The 16,887-nt window shown below is 49.9% G+C and overlaps 1 protein-coding gene across 3 annotated transcripts; it reads right to left on the bottom strand.

Moving 5' to 3' along the window:
• Nucleotides 1-261: 261 nt before the first annotated feature.
• Nucleotides 262-15,127, bottom strand: smyd4 (SET and MYND domain containing 4). Of its 3 annotated transcripts, none has more exons than XM_042309552.1 (9): nt 14,777-15,126; nt 12,579-12,723; nt 6,489-6,578; nt 4,778-5,906; nt 3,222-3,515; nt 1,218-1,390; nt 898-1,045; nt 592-708; nt 262-496 (listed from the first exon to the last, which is right to left on the bottom strand). In XM_042309552.1, the coding sequence occupies exons 1-9, from the start codon at nt 14,908-14,910 to the stop codon at nt 369-371; spliced, it is 2,358 nt and encodes a 785-aa protein (XP_042165486.1). In that variant the 5' UTR covers nt 14,911-15,126; the 3' UTR covers nt 262-368. The 3 variants fall into 3 exon arrangements, with proteins under 3 accessions (XP_042165486.1, XP_042165487.1, XP_042165488.1); XM_042309553.1 differs by having other exon boundaries at nt 898-1,042; XM_042309554.1 differs by having other exon boundaries at nt 356-496; nt 592-685; nt 14,777-15,127.
• Nucleotides 15,128-16,887: the final 1,760 nt, after the last annotated feature.

The raw sequence follows: 16,887 nt of genomic DNA, 5'->3' as shown, positions 1-16,887 counted from the left end.
GTAGGGGGTAGAGAGAGAGGTTAGAGAAGGGATGGAGAGGTAGGGGGTAGAGAGAGAGTTTAGAGAGGGGATGGAGAGGTGGGGGGTAGAGAGAGAGAGGTTAGAGAGGGGATGGAGAGATGGGGGGTAGAGAGAGAGAGAGGTTAGAGAGGGGATGGAGAGGTGGGGGGTAGAGAGAGAGAGAGAGGTTAGAGAGGGGATGGAGAGATGGGGGGGTAGAGAGAGAGAGAGGTTAGAGAGGGGATGGAGAGATGGTGTGTGGGGGGGGGGAGCAATAAGGGAGAAGAGAGGTGATGCGGAGCCAGAAACACACAGCTGTATATGATTGGCTCTCCTCTATGCCTCAGCCCATTCAGCGGGAGTTGTTCTCACCCATTGAAGTGTAGCTGTGCCAGTTTAAAGAGCTGAAGTCCCAGTTCAATACTGTCCTGTCCGTACTGGGAACAGATGGCTAAAACACTACGCTCCAACTGGCACGCTGCCCCTCGCCACTCACCTAAACAGAGACACAGAACACAGTCACTACAAGAACGCAGGTACACACACAGACAGACAGACAGACACACACACACACACACAAGTCCTCCTCACCCATAGTGGAATATGCTCTGGCCATGGTATCAGCCAGTTCTCCCTGTAGAGGATGAGTCTCTTTCAGGAAGACACCAGCCTGAGACACTGCCTTCTGTAACAACATGACAGACTGGGCTAGAACGAGTGAGGGGGAGGGGGAAGGAGGGTGGGGGGGGACAGAGAAGGGGAGGGACAGAAGTGACACCTTGTTCATCACATAAACAACAGTGATCTCATGGGGAATAAAACACATTTCACCAGGAAAATGACATGACCAACATCACAGCCAGTCATATTCCATATCATATGCAGGTACACACACACCTGGTCTGTCTGTCTCCAGGAGGTCCACTGCCTGCTCCAGAAGAACTCTGACCTCCTGCAGTCTGAGGTCCATTTCAGAGCGTGACACACGATGACCGCAAGACGACCGCACACACACGAACCACCCTGCACTGTCCACGCTGCACTGCTGAAACACACACACACTAACACGTGTTGATTGATTGATGATGGATGGCATAGTTAGGCACCATCTACTCTGACTAGATTTTGAGGATGAATTACTAGTCTAAGTAAAAACAGAAACATTAACTGAGAAGAAGATGGAGAAATGTATGTAATTAAAGATGAGAAACTCCCACCTTTACAGGTGCCTCGCATTTCCCACACTGCAGGTGTGTGTCTGGCCCTGCCCCTCCGCCCTCTGGCCCCTCCCCCTGCTCCAGATTGCAGGCCTGACAGATACACAGGAAGTGGTACTGCTCCTGTAGGAGTCGCCGACGCTCACACAACACCATCCTGCTGCTGTGAGGACCTGAGAGGGGGAAGAGGGGAGTGAGGAAATGGGGTAGGGAGAGAGGTTGCGGGGAGAGAGGTTGCGGGGAGAGAGGTTGCGGGGAGAGAGGTTGCGGGGAGAGAGGTTGCGGGGAGAGAGGTTGCGGGGAGAGAGGTTGCGGGGAGAGAGGTTGCGGGGAGAGAGGTTGCGGGGAGAGAGGTTGCGGGGAGAGAGGTTGCGGGGAGAGAGGTTGCGGGGAGAGAGGTTGCGGGGAGAGAGGTTGCGGGGAGAGAGGTTGCGGGGAGAGAGGTTGCGGGAGAGGTTGCGAGAGGTTGCGGGGAGAGAGGTCTGGGGAGAGAGGTTGCGGGGAGAGAGGTTGCGGGGAGAGAGGTTGCGGGGAGAGAGGTTGCGGGGAGAGAGGTTGCGGGGAGAGAGGTTGCGGGGAGAGAGGTTGCGGGGAGAGAGGAGGTTGGGGGGAGAGAGGTTTGGGGAGAGAGGTTGGAGGGAGGTTGGGGGAAGAGGTGGGAGGAGGTTGGGAGGAGGTTGGGGAGGGTTGCGGGGAGGAGGTGGGGAGGAGGTTGGGGAGAGGTTGAGGTTGGGAGGAGGTGAGGGGTTGGGGGAGGAGGAGGTTGGGGAGGAGGTTGGGGAGGAGGTTGGGGAGGAGGTTGGGGAGGTTGGGAGGAGGTTGGGAGGAGGTGGGAGGAGGTAAGGGAGGAGGTTGAGGAGGAGGTTGAGGAGGAGGTTGGGAGGAGGTTGAGAGGAGGTAACGGAGGTTGGGAGGTTGAGGAGGAGGTAGGTTGGGAGAGGTTGGGGAGGAGGTAAGGGAGGAGGTTGGGGAGGAGGTAAGGGAGGAGGTAAGGGAGGAGGTTGGGAGGAGGTAAGGGAGGAGGTAGGGGAGGAGATTGGGAGGAGGAGGTAGGGGAGGAGGTTGGGGAGGAGGTAAGGGAGGAGGTTGGGGAGGAGATTGGGAGGAGGTTGGGGAGGAGGTTGGGGAGGAGGTGGGGAGGAGGTGAGGGAGGAGGTAAGGGAGGAGATAAGGGAGAGATAAGGGAGGAGGTTGGGGAGGAGGTTGAGGAGGAGGTTGAGGAGGAGGTGAGGGAGGAGGTGAGGGAGGAGGTAAGGGAGGAGGTAAGGGAGGAGGTAAGGGAGGAGATAAGGGAGGAGATAAGGGAGGAGGTTGGGGAGAGGTTGGGAGGAGGTAACGGAGGAGGTTGGGGAGGAGGTTGAGGAGAGGTTGGGGAGGAGGTAAGGGAGGAGGTTGGGAGAGGTTGGGGAGGAGGTAAGGGAGGAGGTAAGGGAGGAGGTTGGGGAGGAGGTAAGGGAGGAGGTAAGGGAGGAGGTTGGGGAGGAGGTTGGGGAGGAGGTTGGGGAGGAGGTTGGGGAGGAGATTGGGAGGAGGTAGGGGAGGAGGTAAGGGAGAAGGTAGGGGAGGAGGTAAGGGGAGGAGGTAGGGGAGGAGGTAGGGGAGGAGATTGGGAGGAGGTAAGGGAGGAGATTGGGAGAATGTAAGGTAGGATGTAAGGGAGGATTTAAGGGAGGAGGTAGGGGAGGAGAGGTGTATAATGTTTAGGAGTATAAACATTGAAAAAGGAGTTTCAGAAACTGAATCAGGAAACAGACAGAGGAAAAGAAACTGACAAAAGACAGACAAGTCAGACAGACACAGACAGACAGACAGACAGACAGACAGACAGACAGACAGACAGACAGACAGACAGACAGACAGACAGACAGACAGACAGACAGACAGACAGACAGACAGACAGACAGACAGACAGACAGACAGACAGACAGACGAGAGAGGTACAGACAGACAGACAGATGAGAGAGACCGACAGATAGGAGGGAGACAGACGGATCTCTTCTTCACCGTAACAGTGGAGGACTTCCTGTCCAGGACAGATGTCTCTGGATGCTCTGATAGAGACAGCTACTCCAGCTGAGACGGAGACAGGAGCAGAACAGGCCTCAGGACCAGTAGAAACAGGCTCAGTGGAAACCAGTTCATCAGTAGAGCCTCGGTCTGGTTGAGGTGAGACCAGGTGAGAGGTCCTGAAGTTGAGGCTTGTGTTGGGGCAGCAGGAGTGGTTTAGGATACTCAGTGTGGGGAATATTGCCGTGGCAATGCGCACTTCCTGGGTGGACTGCACCGCAGTAAAATCACCTGGGAAGGTCATGGGAAGGTCAAAAGGTCATTCTAAGGTCAGACAGGAAATGTTCTCTCCTATGCGTTTACGGAGTAGGTCTAATCCCTACATAACGCACGTACGTTGAGTCCCATGGGCCTTTGCAGTAAAAAAAACAGTGTGCGATATAGAGAATAGGGGCCCATGTAGAACACATCCACCAGACTAAATACGACAAAGACATTAAACTGAAACAAAAATTATCCATTATATTGACAAGATATTGTACTGTCTGTCTGCTTTAACAATGGAAATAGAATGTCCCTGAAAAGGCAGAAGGCGGGAACATTCTAACTAATGAGAAGGCAGATGCACATGTGAACAGCCGTGGGGGAAGCCGTGGGGGAAGCCACCGGGTCTACTTACATCAGTATATACGTAACAACCTAAACATTACGAAACTTGTATCAGATCACATAACGCTGACCACACCGGTCACGTCGCGGGTGCCAGCGTTGCAAATTCAATTTAAATGCATGTTTTTATTCAAATATTGCTTGCGCGCCAACAAGCGTCTGAGTTGCCAAGCGCTAAAATAGAAGTCACTTCTATTTCTGACACTGAGCAAGTCCTGCCTCTCCCATCTCCTCATTGGTTATACCCACGTGGGTGACTGAAAGATGAACTGAGTTCGGTCGGTCGTCAAGGTAACTATGAGATGCCAATCGCCATATAAAGTCCAAAGAAGAAAAAGCCTGAAAGGAGGAGAGATGACTAGAAACGATTCGGTTGGCCGTTTTATGTCTGGATTAATTGTCGGAGTAGAGGACCTTGTGCATTTCAGGTAAAATAACAACAACGTTTATATCCCAGGACAAATTAGCTAGCAACAGCAAGTTAGCTAAATAGAACAAATTAGCTAGCAACAGCAAAAAAGCTAGCAAGTGCAAGCTAACTAGCTAAATTGCCATAAATGTTTAATGCTTTTCGACCTGTCCCCAAATTAATATAATTGGTTCAGAGTTTGTTTTGATATTTGAACCTGTGTGTCGTGATCGCGTTTGGTGTGTGTGGGGGGGGTCAATTTGAGCACGGTAGTGCACCCAGTTTGGGTGTTAGAATGAAATTGCTAATTTGCTAAGTGAGGCTATGTTGACCAGATTTAACACCCTCTCATTGACCTCCATACAAAAAAAATCTCCAGTCGGTCTGCTTCACACTTTATTCTTGTGAGGACAGATTTTGGGGTGGAGTAGGGCCTCTCAGTTCACCTCTTCCTCTCCGACTGACTCACACTCACCTGTGTCTCTGAGCAGGCTCACTGCCTGGGCATTACATCTCAGCTGCAGCATGTGCCTCAGAGCTACACTTCCCAGCAGGCATAGCTCCGGAGCCCAGCCCTCTCCCTCCTCGGGGGCCCGCGATTGGTTACTGCACGTCATGCTTTCTGAGGCTCCTCCCCTCTCCCAGGACACAGGTGGAGGTCCCGCCTGGCGCAGCCGCAGGTAGAGCGTTGCTATGGTGACAGAGCACAAGAAGCGCAGGCTGGGGGCGTGGCCATTCACATGAGGCAGCAGGTGGTAGACGCTCAGGTAGGAATCACCATGGTAATAAGCAGAGGGGTCGTTGACCTTCGGCTCAGTTGAGGTGGCGTCACTGGACCCAGAATTCTTCATCTTTGGGCGGATCTTTTCTGTGATTGGCTTAAAACTGGAATTCTTGGAGCTAATCTTCTCTCTGATTAGTTTAGAATCATTATCCCCGTCTCTGATTGGTTCCCGTGCCCTCAGTACCTCCTTCACCCCCGCTTTTAACGCCACCCTCAGCGCCAGCTGTGACATCACCCCCGCAGTACTCAGCTCGGCTCCGATTGGACACTCCCAGCGATGATGCCACTCCCACGCGCCCCTCCGACACCCCTCTGAGCAGTAGCGAGCGTAGCTGCACCCCTCACATGGCACAGGGCTCACCGTCTCCCCCAAACACTGATGACAGTACCTCACCTCGGTCCCAAACACTCCTCCTGCTTCCTCCGTCTCCTCTCTTCTCCCTCCCCCCATCCCTGGTATTAGCACACAGCTGTAAGCCCTGTCCTCCAATATCACCTCTCCGGCCGTGATTCCCTTGGTGGCCACCAGGTGTCGCCCTTTTTCAGGGCTGAAGCATACGGACAAACCAGGGGAGAGACACGACACGGAAGCACTCCCATTCTGCTGCTGGGAGTTTGGGGACTTTGGTTTGGGATTTGTTGAGTTGGTCCTGCTACACACCCCCTCTGCCTGGTGCCCTGCCCCCTGCTTGGCGGTGGTTATCCCCTCTGTCCCGTTGGGGAAGTGGTTGAGGCACTGTGCCTGTCTGTCCTGTAGTTTGTGCTTCAGGTGACTTGGGTAGCCATGGTTCAGGGCTCTGTCGATGTCCTCGAGGCACTCCTGAGGAGAAGAAATACATTGGAGAAGCTCTGAAGTCAAACAATACAAAGATGGAACACACACACACACACACCTCAAAAAAACAATATCTGAAATGGAAAGGTAAGCAGTGTAATAATGAAGATGATATAAACTAGTGAGAAGACTGGACGTAAGACAAACTAGTGAGAAGACTGGACGTAAGACAAACTAGTGAGAAGACTGGACGTAAGACAAACTAGTGAGAAGACTGGACGTAAGACAAACTAGTGAGAAGACTGGACGTAAGACAAACTAGTGAGAAGACTGGACGTAAGACAAACTAGTGAGGAGACTGGACGTAAGACAAACTAGTGAGAAGACTGGACGTAAGACAAACTAGTGAGAAGACTGGACGTAAGACAAACTAGTGAGAAGACTGGACGTAAGACAAACTAGTGAGAAGACTGGACGTAAGACAAACTAGTGAGAAGACTGGACGTAAGACAAACTAGTGAGAAGACTGGACGTAAGACAAACTAGTGAGAAGACTGGACGTAAGACAAACTAGTGAGAAGACTGGACGTAAGACAAACTAGTGAGAAGTACTCTTGTTCCACTCACCCTGTAGCGCTGGAGGTGGAATAGCGCTGCAGAACGGTTGGCATAGCACAGAGAGAGCTGCTCCGAGCTCAGAGACGCATGACACACACCCTGCAGGAGAGAGGGGGAGACAGGGAGGAGAGAGGGGGGAGAGAGGGGGAGACAGGGAGTGGAGAGACAGGAAGGGGGAGACAGGGAGTGGAGAGAGGGGGAGACAGGGAGTGGAGAGAGGGGGAGACAGGGAGTGGAGAGAGGGGGGAGACAGGGAGGAGAGAGAGGGGGAGAGACAGGGAGTGGAGAGACAGGAAGTGGAGAGAGGGGGAGACAGGGAATGGAGAGAGGGGGAGACAGGGAGTGGAGAGAGGGGGAGACAGGGAGTGGAGAGACAGGAAGTGGAGAGGGGGGAGACAGGGAGTGGAGAGAGGGGGAGACAGGGAGTGGAGAGAGGGGGAGAAAGGGAGTGGAGAGAGGGGGAGACAGGGAGGGAGAGAGGGGGAGAGACAGACAGGGAGTGGAGAGACAGGGTGGAGAGAGGGGGAGACAGGGAGTGGAGAGAGGGGGAGACAGGGAGTGGAGAGAGGGGGGAGACAGGGAGTGGAGAGACAGGAAGTGGAGAGAGGGGGAGACAGGGAGTGGAGAGAGGGGGAGACAGGGAGTGGAGAGAGGGGGAGAAAGGGAGTGGAGAGAGGGGGAGACAGGGAGTGGAGAGAGGGGGAGACAGGGAGTGGAGAGAGGGGGAGACAGGGAGTGGAGAGAGGGGGAGAGGGGGGAGACAGGGGGAGAGACAGGAAGTGGAGAGAGGGGGAGACAGGGAGTGGAGAGACAGGGGGGAGACAGGGAGGGAGAGAGGGGGAGACAGGGAGTGGAGAGAGGGGGAGACAGGGAGTGGAGAGACAGGGGGGAGAGACAGGAGTGGAGAGAGGGGGAGACAGGGAGTGGAGAGAGGGGGAGACAGGGAGGAGAGAGAGGGGGGAGACAGGAGGAGAGAGAGGGGGAGACAGGGAGGAGAGAGAGGGGGAGACAGGGAGTGGAGAGAGGGGGGAGACAGGGAGTGGAGAGAGGGGGAGACAGGGAGTGGAGAGAGGGGGAGACAGGGAGTGGAGAGAGGGGGAGACAGGGAGTGGAGAGAGGGGGAGACAGGGAGTGGAGAGAGGGGGAGACAGGGAGTGGAGAGAGGGGGAGACAGGGAGTGGAGAGAGGGGGAGACAGGGAGTGGAGAGAGGGGGAGACAGGGAGTGGAGAGAGGGGGAGACAGGGAGTGGAGAGAGGGGGAGACAGGGAGTGGAGAGAGGGGGAGACAGGGAGTGGAGAGAGGGGGAGACAGGGAGTGGAGAGGGGGGAGACAGGGAGTGGAGAGGGGGGGAGACAGGGAGTGGAGAGAGGGGGAGACAGGGAGTGGAGGGGGGGAGACAGGGAGTGGAGAGGGGGGAGACAGGGAGTGGAGGGGGGGGGAGACAGGGAGTGGAGAGGGGGGGAGACAGGGAGTGGAGGGGGGGGGAGACAGGGAGTGGAGGGGGGGGGAGACAGGGAGTGGAGAGAGGGGGAGACAGGGAGGGAGAGGGGGAGACAGGGAGTGGAGAGAGGGGGAGACAGGGAGTGGAGAGAGGGGGAGACAGGGAGTGGAGAGAGGGGGAGACAGGGAGTGGAGAGAGGGGGAAGACAGGGAGTGGAGAGAAGGGGAGACAGGGAGTGGAGAGAGGGGGAGACAGGGAGTGGAGAGAGGGGGAGACAGGGAGTGGAGAGAAGGGGAAGACAGGGAGTGGAAAGACAGGGGTGGAGAAAGGGGGAAGACAGGGGTGGAAAGACAGGGAGTGGAGAGAGGGGGAGACAGGGAGTGGAAAGACAGGGGTGGAGAGAGGGGGAAGACAGGGAGTGGAGAGATAGGGAGTGGAGAGGGGGGAAGACGGAGTGGAGAGAGGGGAGACAGGGAGTGGAGAGAGGGGGAGACAGGGAGTGGAGAGAGGGGGAGACAGGGAGTAGAGAGGGGGGAGACAGGGAGTGGAGAGAGGGGGAGACAGGGAGTGGAGAGAGGGGGGAGACAGGGAGTGGAGAGACACAGGGAGAGAGCATTATTTTTATTTTTTTAAGGGGGTAGATCAGTTTTAATATTGCAGATAGATAGTAGCTTCCATCAATGTAATTGCCTGCATCATTGATCAGAAATACAGTGTAGACAATGTTAATGTTGTAAATGACTATTGTAGCTGGAAACGGCAGATTTTTTTCCTGTATATAGCCTCCACATTGACTCTGTATCGTAACACCCTGTATATAGCCTCCACATTGACTCTGTACCAGTACCCCCTGTATATAGCCTCCTCATTGACTCTATACCGTAATACCCTGTATATAGCCTCCACATTGACTCTATACCGTAATACCCTGTATATAGCCTCCTCATTGACTCTATACCGTAATACTCTGTATATAGCCTACACATTGACTCTACACCGTAATACCCTGTATATAGCCTCCACATTGACTCTGTACCGTAATACTCTGTATATAGCCTACACATTGACTCTACACCGTAATACCCTGTATATAGCCTCCACATTGACTCTGTACCGTAATACCCTGTATATAGCCTCCACATTGACTCTGTACCGTAATACCCTGTATATAGCCTCCTCATTGACTCTGTACCGGTACCCTCTGTATATAGCCTCCACACTGACTCTGTACCGTAATACCCTGTATATAGCCTCCACATTGACTCTATACCGTAATACCCTGTATATAGCCTCCTCATTGACTCTATACCGTAATACCCTGTATATAGCCTCCACATTGACTCTGTACCGTAATACCCTGTATATAGCCTCCACATTGACTCTGTACTGTAATACCCTGTATATAGCCTCCACATTGACTCTATACCGTAATACCCTGTATATAGCCTCCACATTGACTCTATACCGTAATACCCTGTATATAGCCTACACATTGACTCTACACCGTAATACCCTGTATATAGCCTCCACATTGACTCTGTACCGGTACCCTCTGTATATAGCCTCCACACTGACTCTGTACCGTAATACCCTGTATATAGCCTCCACATTGACTCTGTACCGTAATACCCTGTATATAGCCTCCACATTGACTCTGTACCGTAATACCCTGTATATAGTCTCCAAATTGACTCTGTACCGTAATACCCTGTATATAGTCTCCATATTGACTCTGTACCGTAATACCCTGTATATAGTCTCCATATTGACTCTGTACCGTAATACCCTGTATAGCCTCCATATTGACTCTGTACCGTAATACCCTGTATATAGCCTCCACATTGACTCTGTACCGGTACCCCCTGTATATAGCCTCCACATTGACTCTGTACCGTAATACCCTGTATATAGCCTCCACATTGACTCTGTACCGTAATACCCTGTATATAGCCTCCACATTGACTCTGTACCGTAATACCCTGTATATAGCCTCCACATTGTCTCTGTACCGTAATACCCTGTATATAGCCTCCACACTGACTCTGTACCGTAATACCCTGTATATAGCCTCCACACTGACTCTGTACCGTAATACCCTGTATATAGCCTCCACATTAACTCTGTACCGGTACCCCCTGTATATAGCCTCCACATTGACTCTGTACCGTAATACCCTGTATATAGTCTCCACATTGACTCTGTACCGGTACCCCCTGTATATAGCCTCCACATTGACTCTGTACCGTAATACCCTGTATGTAGTCTCCACATTGACTCTGATATAGCCTCCACATTGACTCTGTACCGTATTGCCCTGTATATAGCCTCCACATTGACTCTGTACCGTAATACCCTGTATATAGCCTCCATTGACTCTGTACCGTAATACCCTGTATATAGCCTCCACATTGACTCTGTACCGTAATACCCTGTATATAGTCTCCACATTGACTCTGTACCGTAATACCCTGTATATAGTCTCCACATTGACTCTGTACCGTAATACCCTGTATATAGTCTCCACATTGACTCTGTACCGGTACCCTCTGTATATAGCCTCCACACTGACTCTGTACCGGTACCCTCTGTATATAGCCTCCACACTGACTCTGTACCGTAATACCCTGTATATAGCCTCCACATTGACTCTGTACCGTAATACCCTGTATATAGCCTCCACATTGACTCTGTACCGTAATACCCTGTATATAGTCTCCACATTGACTCTGTACCGTAATACCCTGTATATAGTCTCCACATTGACTCTGTACCGTAATACCCTGTATATAGTCTCCATATTGACTCTGTACCGTAATACCCTGTGTATAGTCTCCATATTGACTCTGTACCGTAATACCATGTATAGCCTCCGAATTGACTCTGTACCGTAATACCCTGTATATAGCCTCCACATTGACTCTGTACCGTAACACCCTGTATATAGCCTCCACATTGACTCTGTACCGTAATACCCTGTATATAGCCTCCACATTGACTCTGTACCGTAATACCCTGTATATAGCCTCCACATTGACTCTGTACCGTAATACCCTGTATATAGCCTCCACACTGACTCTGTACCGTAATACCCTGTATATAGCCTCCACACTGACTCTGTACCGTAATACCCTGTATATAGCCTCCACATTAACTCTGTACCGGTACCCCCTGTATATAGCCTCCACATTGACTCTGTACCGTAATACCCTGTATATAGTCTCCACATTGACTCTGTACCGGTACCCCCTGTATATAGCCTCCACATTGACTCTGTACCGTAATACCCTGTATGTAGTCTCCACATTGACTCTGTACCGTAATACCCTGTATGTAGTCTCCACATTGACTCTGTACCACAACACCCTGTATATAGCCTCCACATTGACTCTGTACCGTAATACCCTGTATGTAGTCTCCACATTGACTCTGTACCGTAATACCCTGTATGTAGTCTCCACATTGACTCTGTACCACAACACCCTGTATATAGCCTCCACATTGACTCTATACCGTAATACCCTGTATATAGCCTCCACATTGTTATTTTAGTGCTCTTTAATTATTTGTTTCTTTTATTTCTTATTTTGTACTTAACACTTTCCCCCCCTTAAAACTGTATTGTTGGTTAAGGGCTTGTAAGTAAGCATTTCACTTTGAGGTCTACACCTGTTGTATTCAGTGCACGTGTCAATTCATAAACCATGTAAATCGGTACATCGGGGGAAAAAAGAGTGTTGGTGAGAACACACACACACACCTGTGAGTAGTGCAGGACAGTAGCAGGGTCGTCCCTGGTTGTAAAGATGTTACCTGTGAGTAGTGCAGGACAGCAGCAGGGTCGTCTCTGGTTGTAAAGATGTTACCTGTGAGTAGTGCAGGACAGTAGCAGGGTCGTCCCTGGTTGTAAAGATGTTACCTGTGAGTAGTGCAGGACAGCAGCAGGGTCGTCCCTGGTTGTAAAGATGTTACCTGTGAGTAGTGCAGGACAGTAGCAGGGTCGTCCCTGGTTGTAAAGATGTTACCTGTGAGTAGTGCAGGACAGCAGCAGGGTCGTCCCTGGTTGTAAAGATGTTACCTGTGAGTAGTGCAGGACAGTAGCAGGGTCGTCTCTGGTTGTAAAGATGTTACCTGTGAGTAGTGCAGGACAGTAGCAGGGTCGTCTCTGGTTGTAAAGATGTTACCTGTGAGTAGTGCAGGACAGCAGCAGGGTCGGCCCTGGTTGTAAAGATGTTACCTGTGAGTAGTGCAGGACAGCAGCAGGGTCGTCCCTGGTTGTAAAGATGTTACCTGTGAGTAGTGCAGGACAGCAGCAGGGTCGTCCTGGTTGTAAAGATGTTACCTGTGAGTAGTGCAGGACAGCAGCAGGGTCGTCTCTGGTTGTAAAGATGTTACCTGTGAGTAGTGCAGGACAGTAGCAGGGTCGTCTCTGGTTGTAAAGATGTTACCTGTGAGTAGTGCAGGACAGTAGCAGGGTCGTCTCTGGTTGTAAAGATGTTACCTGTGAGTAGTGCAGGACAGCAGCATTGTCGTCCCTGGTTGTAAAGATGTTACCTGTGAGTAGTGCAGGACAGCAGCAGGGTCGTCCCTGGTTGTAAAGATGTTACCTGTGAGTAGTGCAGGACAGCAGCAGGGTCGTCCCTGGTTGTAAAGATGTTACCTGTGAGTAGTGCAGGACAGCAGCCGTGTAGTCCCTGGTTTTAAAGCTGGAGTTGCCCTCCTTCCGGCATCTGGCAGCTCGCTCCAGGTCCTTCTGGACAGGATCGTCCTTGGAAATGCCCGACAGAAAGTCCACGTCCTCTTGGCTGAAAGACAGTCAATGAAAAAGGGTGTCGTTGGACCTCATGTTTTCCACGTGTTTGACACCAACAAACCCGTTCCAGACATTATTATAAGCCATCCTCCCCTCAGCAGCCTCCTTGTGTTGCTACAGTAACAGTATAACTTTAGACCGTCCCCCTCGCCCATACCCGGGCGCGAACCAGGGACCCTCTGCACACATCAACAACAGTCACCCTCGAAGCATCGTTACCCATCGCTCCACAAAAGCCGCGGCCCTTGCAGAGCAAAGGGGAACCACTACTTCAAGGTCTCAGAGCAAGTGACGTCACCGATTGAAACGCTATTTAGCGCGAACCACCGCTAACTAGCTAGCGTTTCACATCCGTTACATCAGCACCACCGCTAACTAAGCTAGCCGTTTCACATCCGTTACATCAGCACCACCGCTAACTAAGCTAGCCGTTTCACATCCGTTACATCAGCACCACCGCTAACTAAGCTAGTCGTTTCACATCCGTTACATCAGCACCACCGCTAACTAAGCTAGCCGTTTCACATCCGTTACATCAGCACCACCGCTAACTAAGCTAGCCGTTTCACATCCGTTACATCAGCACCACCGCTAACTAAGCTAGCGTTTTACATCCGTTACATCAGCACCACCGCTAACTAAGCTAGCCGTTTCACATCCGTTACATCAGCACCACCGCTAACTAAGCTAGTCGTTTCATATCCGTTACACTCAGCACCACCGCTAAGTGTACTTTTTCAGCACCACCGCTTCTTTTCACATCCATTACATCAGCACCACCGCTAACTAAGCAGTCACTGATTAAAGGGCCATGTGTTTGAAAAGCCACATTGTGGTGATGCTAAACTAAAAACACAGCGACGGGATTGTAGTTCACGTGTGAGAGTCCTGGGCAAAGTTAATGGCTGAACACTTCGGGAGAAGGGTCATAGCTAGAAGGGATCCAACAAACCATACAGTAAACCCTTTCCTAACTTTAACCTACTTCTCTTAACCTGCTGCGCAAGTTCTCCTAACCCGCTGCCTAAATGAATTCTCCAAACCAGCTGCCTAAATGAATTCTCCTAACCCGCTGCCTAAATGAATTCTCCTAACCCGCTGCCTAAATGAATTATCCAAACCCGCTGCCTAAATGAATTCTCCTAACCCGCTGCCTAAATGAATTCTCCTAACCCGCTGCCTAAATGAATTCTCCTAACCCGCTGCCTAAATGAATTCTCCAAACCCGCTGCCTAAATTAATTCTCAAAACCCGCTGCCTAAATGAATTCTCCTAACCCGCTGCCTAAATTAATTATCACAAACCCGCTGCCTAAATGAATTATCAAACCCGCTGCCTAAATTAATTCTCCTAACCCGCTGCCTAAATTAATTCTCCTAACCCGCTGCCTAAATTAATTATCCTAACCTGCTGCCTAAATTAATTCTCCTAACCCGCTGCCTAAATGAATTCTCCTAACCCGCTGCCTAAATGAATTCTCCTAACCCGCTGCCTAAATGAATTCTCCAAACCCGCTGCCTAAATTAATTCTCAAAACCCGCTGCCTAAATGAATTCTCCTAACCCGCTGCCTAAATTAATTATCCAAACCCGCTGCCTAAATTAATTCTCCTAACCCGCTGCCTAAATTAATTCTCCTAACCCGCTGCCTAAATGAATTCTCCTAACCCGCTGCCTAAATTAATTATCCAAACCCGCTGCCTAAATTAATTATCCAAACCCGCTGCCTAAATTAATTATCCTAACCCGCTGCCTAAATTAATTCTCCTAACCCGCTGCCTAAATTAATTCCCATAACCTGCTGCCTGTGTTAATTCTCCTAACCTGCTGCCTGTGTTAATTCTGCTGCCTGTGTTAGATCTCCTAACCTGCTGCGTAAATTCCCCTAACCTGCTCCGTAATTTGCGTAAATTCCCCGAACCTTTCCCGAAACAAAAACATGATTCCTTCAAGCCATGGTCTGGAAGAAAGTAGAATGCCTAGTGTTATTTTGCTAGCCAATGACATGCTGTATGCTAGAGAGACGTGCACGTATTGGCTACTCACATTACTTGAGACAGGCCAAAATCAAAGACCTCATCTATGTCCAACAGGGACGAGAAGCATTTCTTCTCATCAAGAGTGAGTCGGCTCCACTTCTGTTCAACGTGCTTTTGCCACTCGACACACGGCAGGTCCATTCTGTGAAACGAACGTTACACAGTAGTTGGAGAGAAACTCATGTGCGCTTCGGTGGTATTTTCAGAAACTGCGTATCCATTTTGGTTATACAGACTGCTAGATCTCAATGTGAATTGGTAGTTGAGGCTCAAAATCGGCGCGCAGTTTCTCTTCATAACGGCGGTCATCGAGAATCCGGAAGTCGCGATGTGACGACGTCACCGAAATTGAAAGGCCACTCCTGGATTCTGCACACCGCACCGCAAGACCGGAAAATGAACTAAAGTCCCATGAAATCAGTGACATTAACGGATCCGAATAAGTTTCCACTAGTTATCACAGCCACAAAGTTCTATCATAAAATTTCAGAAAACAGAAATAATCTTTTTGGTCTTCATTTAAGGTTAGGATTAGTCATAAGGTTAGCAGTGTGGATAAGGGTAGGGTTAGTTTTAAAATCACATTTTAAGAAGATACAATTTAGAAATAGGCAGGCATTATGACCTTGTGACTGTGGTAACTACTGAAGACTACAAATATTCATGTCTTACGGTCCAAATCGCGCAAAAAGCTTCAAAATAAAAGTCATCCGTTTACTTACTTTGAACACAATAGGCCTTTCACAAATTGTATATTGTTTCTGTTTCAAAGATGTGTTCTGTTTATCTGATCCTACCCTCCCATTTTCATGCAATTTTAGGAGGTACTGAGACTTATTGTTGAGTTGTGGGGTTATTTGGTTGGCTACCGATTTGCCCTGGCTATTGATACAGAGATGTCTTAGCATCTATGTTATTTAAAATAAAATAAAAAATGATGTAGCTGCTGCCCACTCTACTCACTACGCACTAAAGATATGATCGACATGTTCGAACTACGCATTACATTGCCTCAAGCGCAATTTCATATTCTGAGGTCTCTAACCCACAGATACCGGTTCAGACCAGTCATGAGGTCTCTACCCACAGATACTGGTTCAGACCAGTCATGAGGTCTCTAATTCACAGATACCGGTTCAGACCATTCATGAGGTCTCTAGTACACAGATACTGGTTCAGACCAGTCATGAGGTCTCTAACACAGATACTGGTTCAGACCAGTCATGAGGTCTCTAATACACAGATACTGGTTCAGACCAGTCATGAGGTCTCTAATTCACAGATACTGGTTCAGACCAGTCATGAGGTCTCTAGTACACAGATACTGGTTCAGACCAGTCATGAGGTCTCTAATTCACAGATACTGGTTCAGACCAGTCATGAGGTCTCTAGTACACATATACCGGTTCAGACCATTCATGAGGTCTCTAGTACACAGATACTGGTTCAGACCATTCATGAGGTCTCTAACACACAGATACTGGTTCAGACCATTCATGAGGTCTCTAACACAGATACTGGTTCAGACCATTCATGAGGTCTCTAACACACAGATACTGGTTCAGACCATTCATGAGGTCTCTAACACACAGATACTGGTTCAGACCAGTCATGAGGTCTCTAACACACAGATACTGGTTCAGACCATTCATGAGGTCTCTAACACACAGATACTGGTTCAGACCAGTCATGAGGTCTCTAGCACACAGATACTGGTTCAGACCAATCAGTGCTTTCAGGGTGTGTTCATTGTCATTGTCATAGGGACAACTGCAAATAATACTTCAATGTACATTTAGGCCTAATTAAAAATACTACCGTGTTTGTTGATCAATTGATACATTTAAATAATAGTTACAATTGATCAACAAACACGGTTTAGCCTGCGCATCTTTTAGGCCTAAACTCATTGCCTCATTGCTGAAATGTCTTCTTATGGTTGTACATTCCTTTGGATCTTCTCTTTTACTGTGCTCAGTTGGGTCTTCATTTCCCCTGACATTAATTATCTATGCTGTAGGCATTCAGTAATTAGCAAGAGCAAGACTGATTATTTCCCCCTAATAGGCCATTAGGCATAGTATGAAACAATTATCAAAATTAATGTCCTATAGCTTT

Source organism: Oncorhynchus tshawytscha, linkage group LG30 (genome assembly GCF_018296145.1).
Source record: "Oncorhynchus tshawytscha isolate Ot180627B linkage group LG30, Otsh_v2.0, whole genome shotgun sequence".
Taxonomy (NCBI): domain Eukaryota; kingdom Metazoa; phylum Chordata; class Actinopteri; order Salmoniformes; family Salmonidae; genus Oncorhynchus; species Oncorhynchus tshawytscha.
Note: the sequence above shows the minus strand (reverse complement) of the source record. Positions and strands in the feature narration are given on the sequence as shown.

Coding starts and splice junctions, on each gene's coding strand:
- smyd4 (XM_042309552.1), bottom strand. CDS start 14,910: ATGGACCTGCCGTGTGTCGAGTGGCAAAAGCACGTTGAACAGAAGTGG. Junction 6,579..12,578: donor CTGTCCTGCACTACTCACAG/GTAACATCTTTA, acceptor TCTCTCCTGCAG/GGTGTGTGTCATGCGTCTCT. Junction 1,391..3,221: donor GGAAGTCCTCCACTGTTACG/GTGAAGAAGAGA, acceptor TCCCCCTCTCAG/GTCCTCACAGCAGCAGGATG.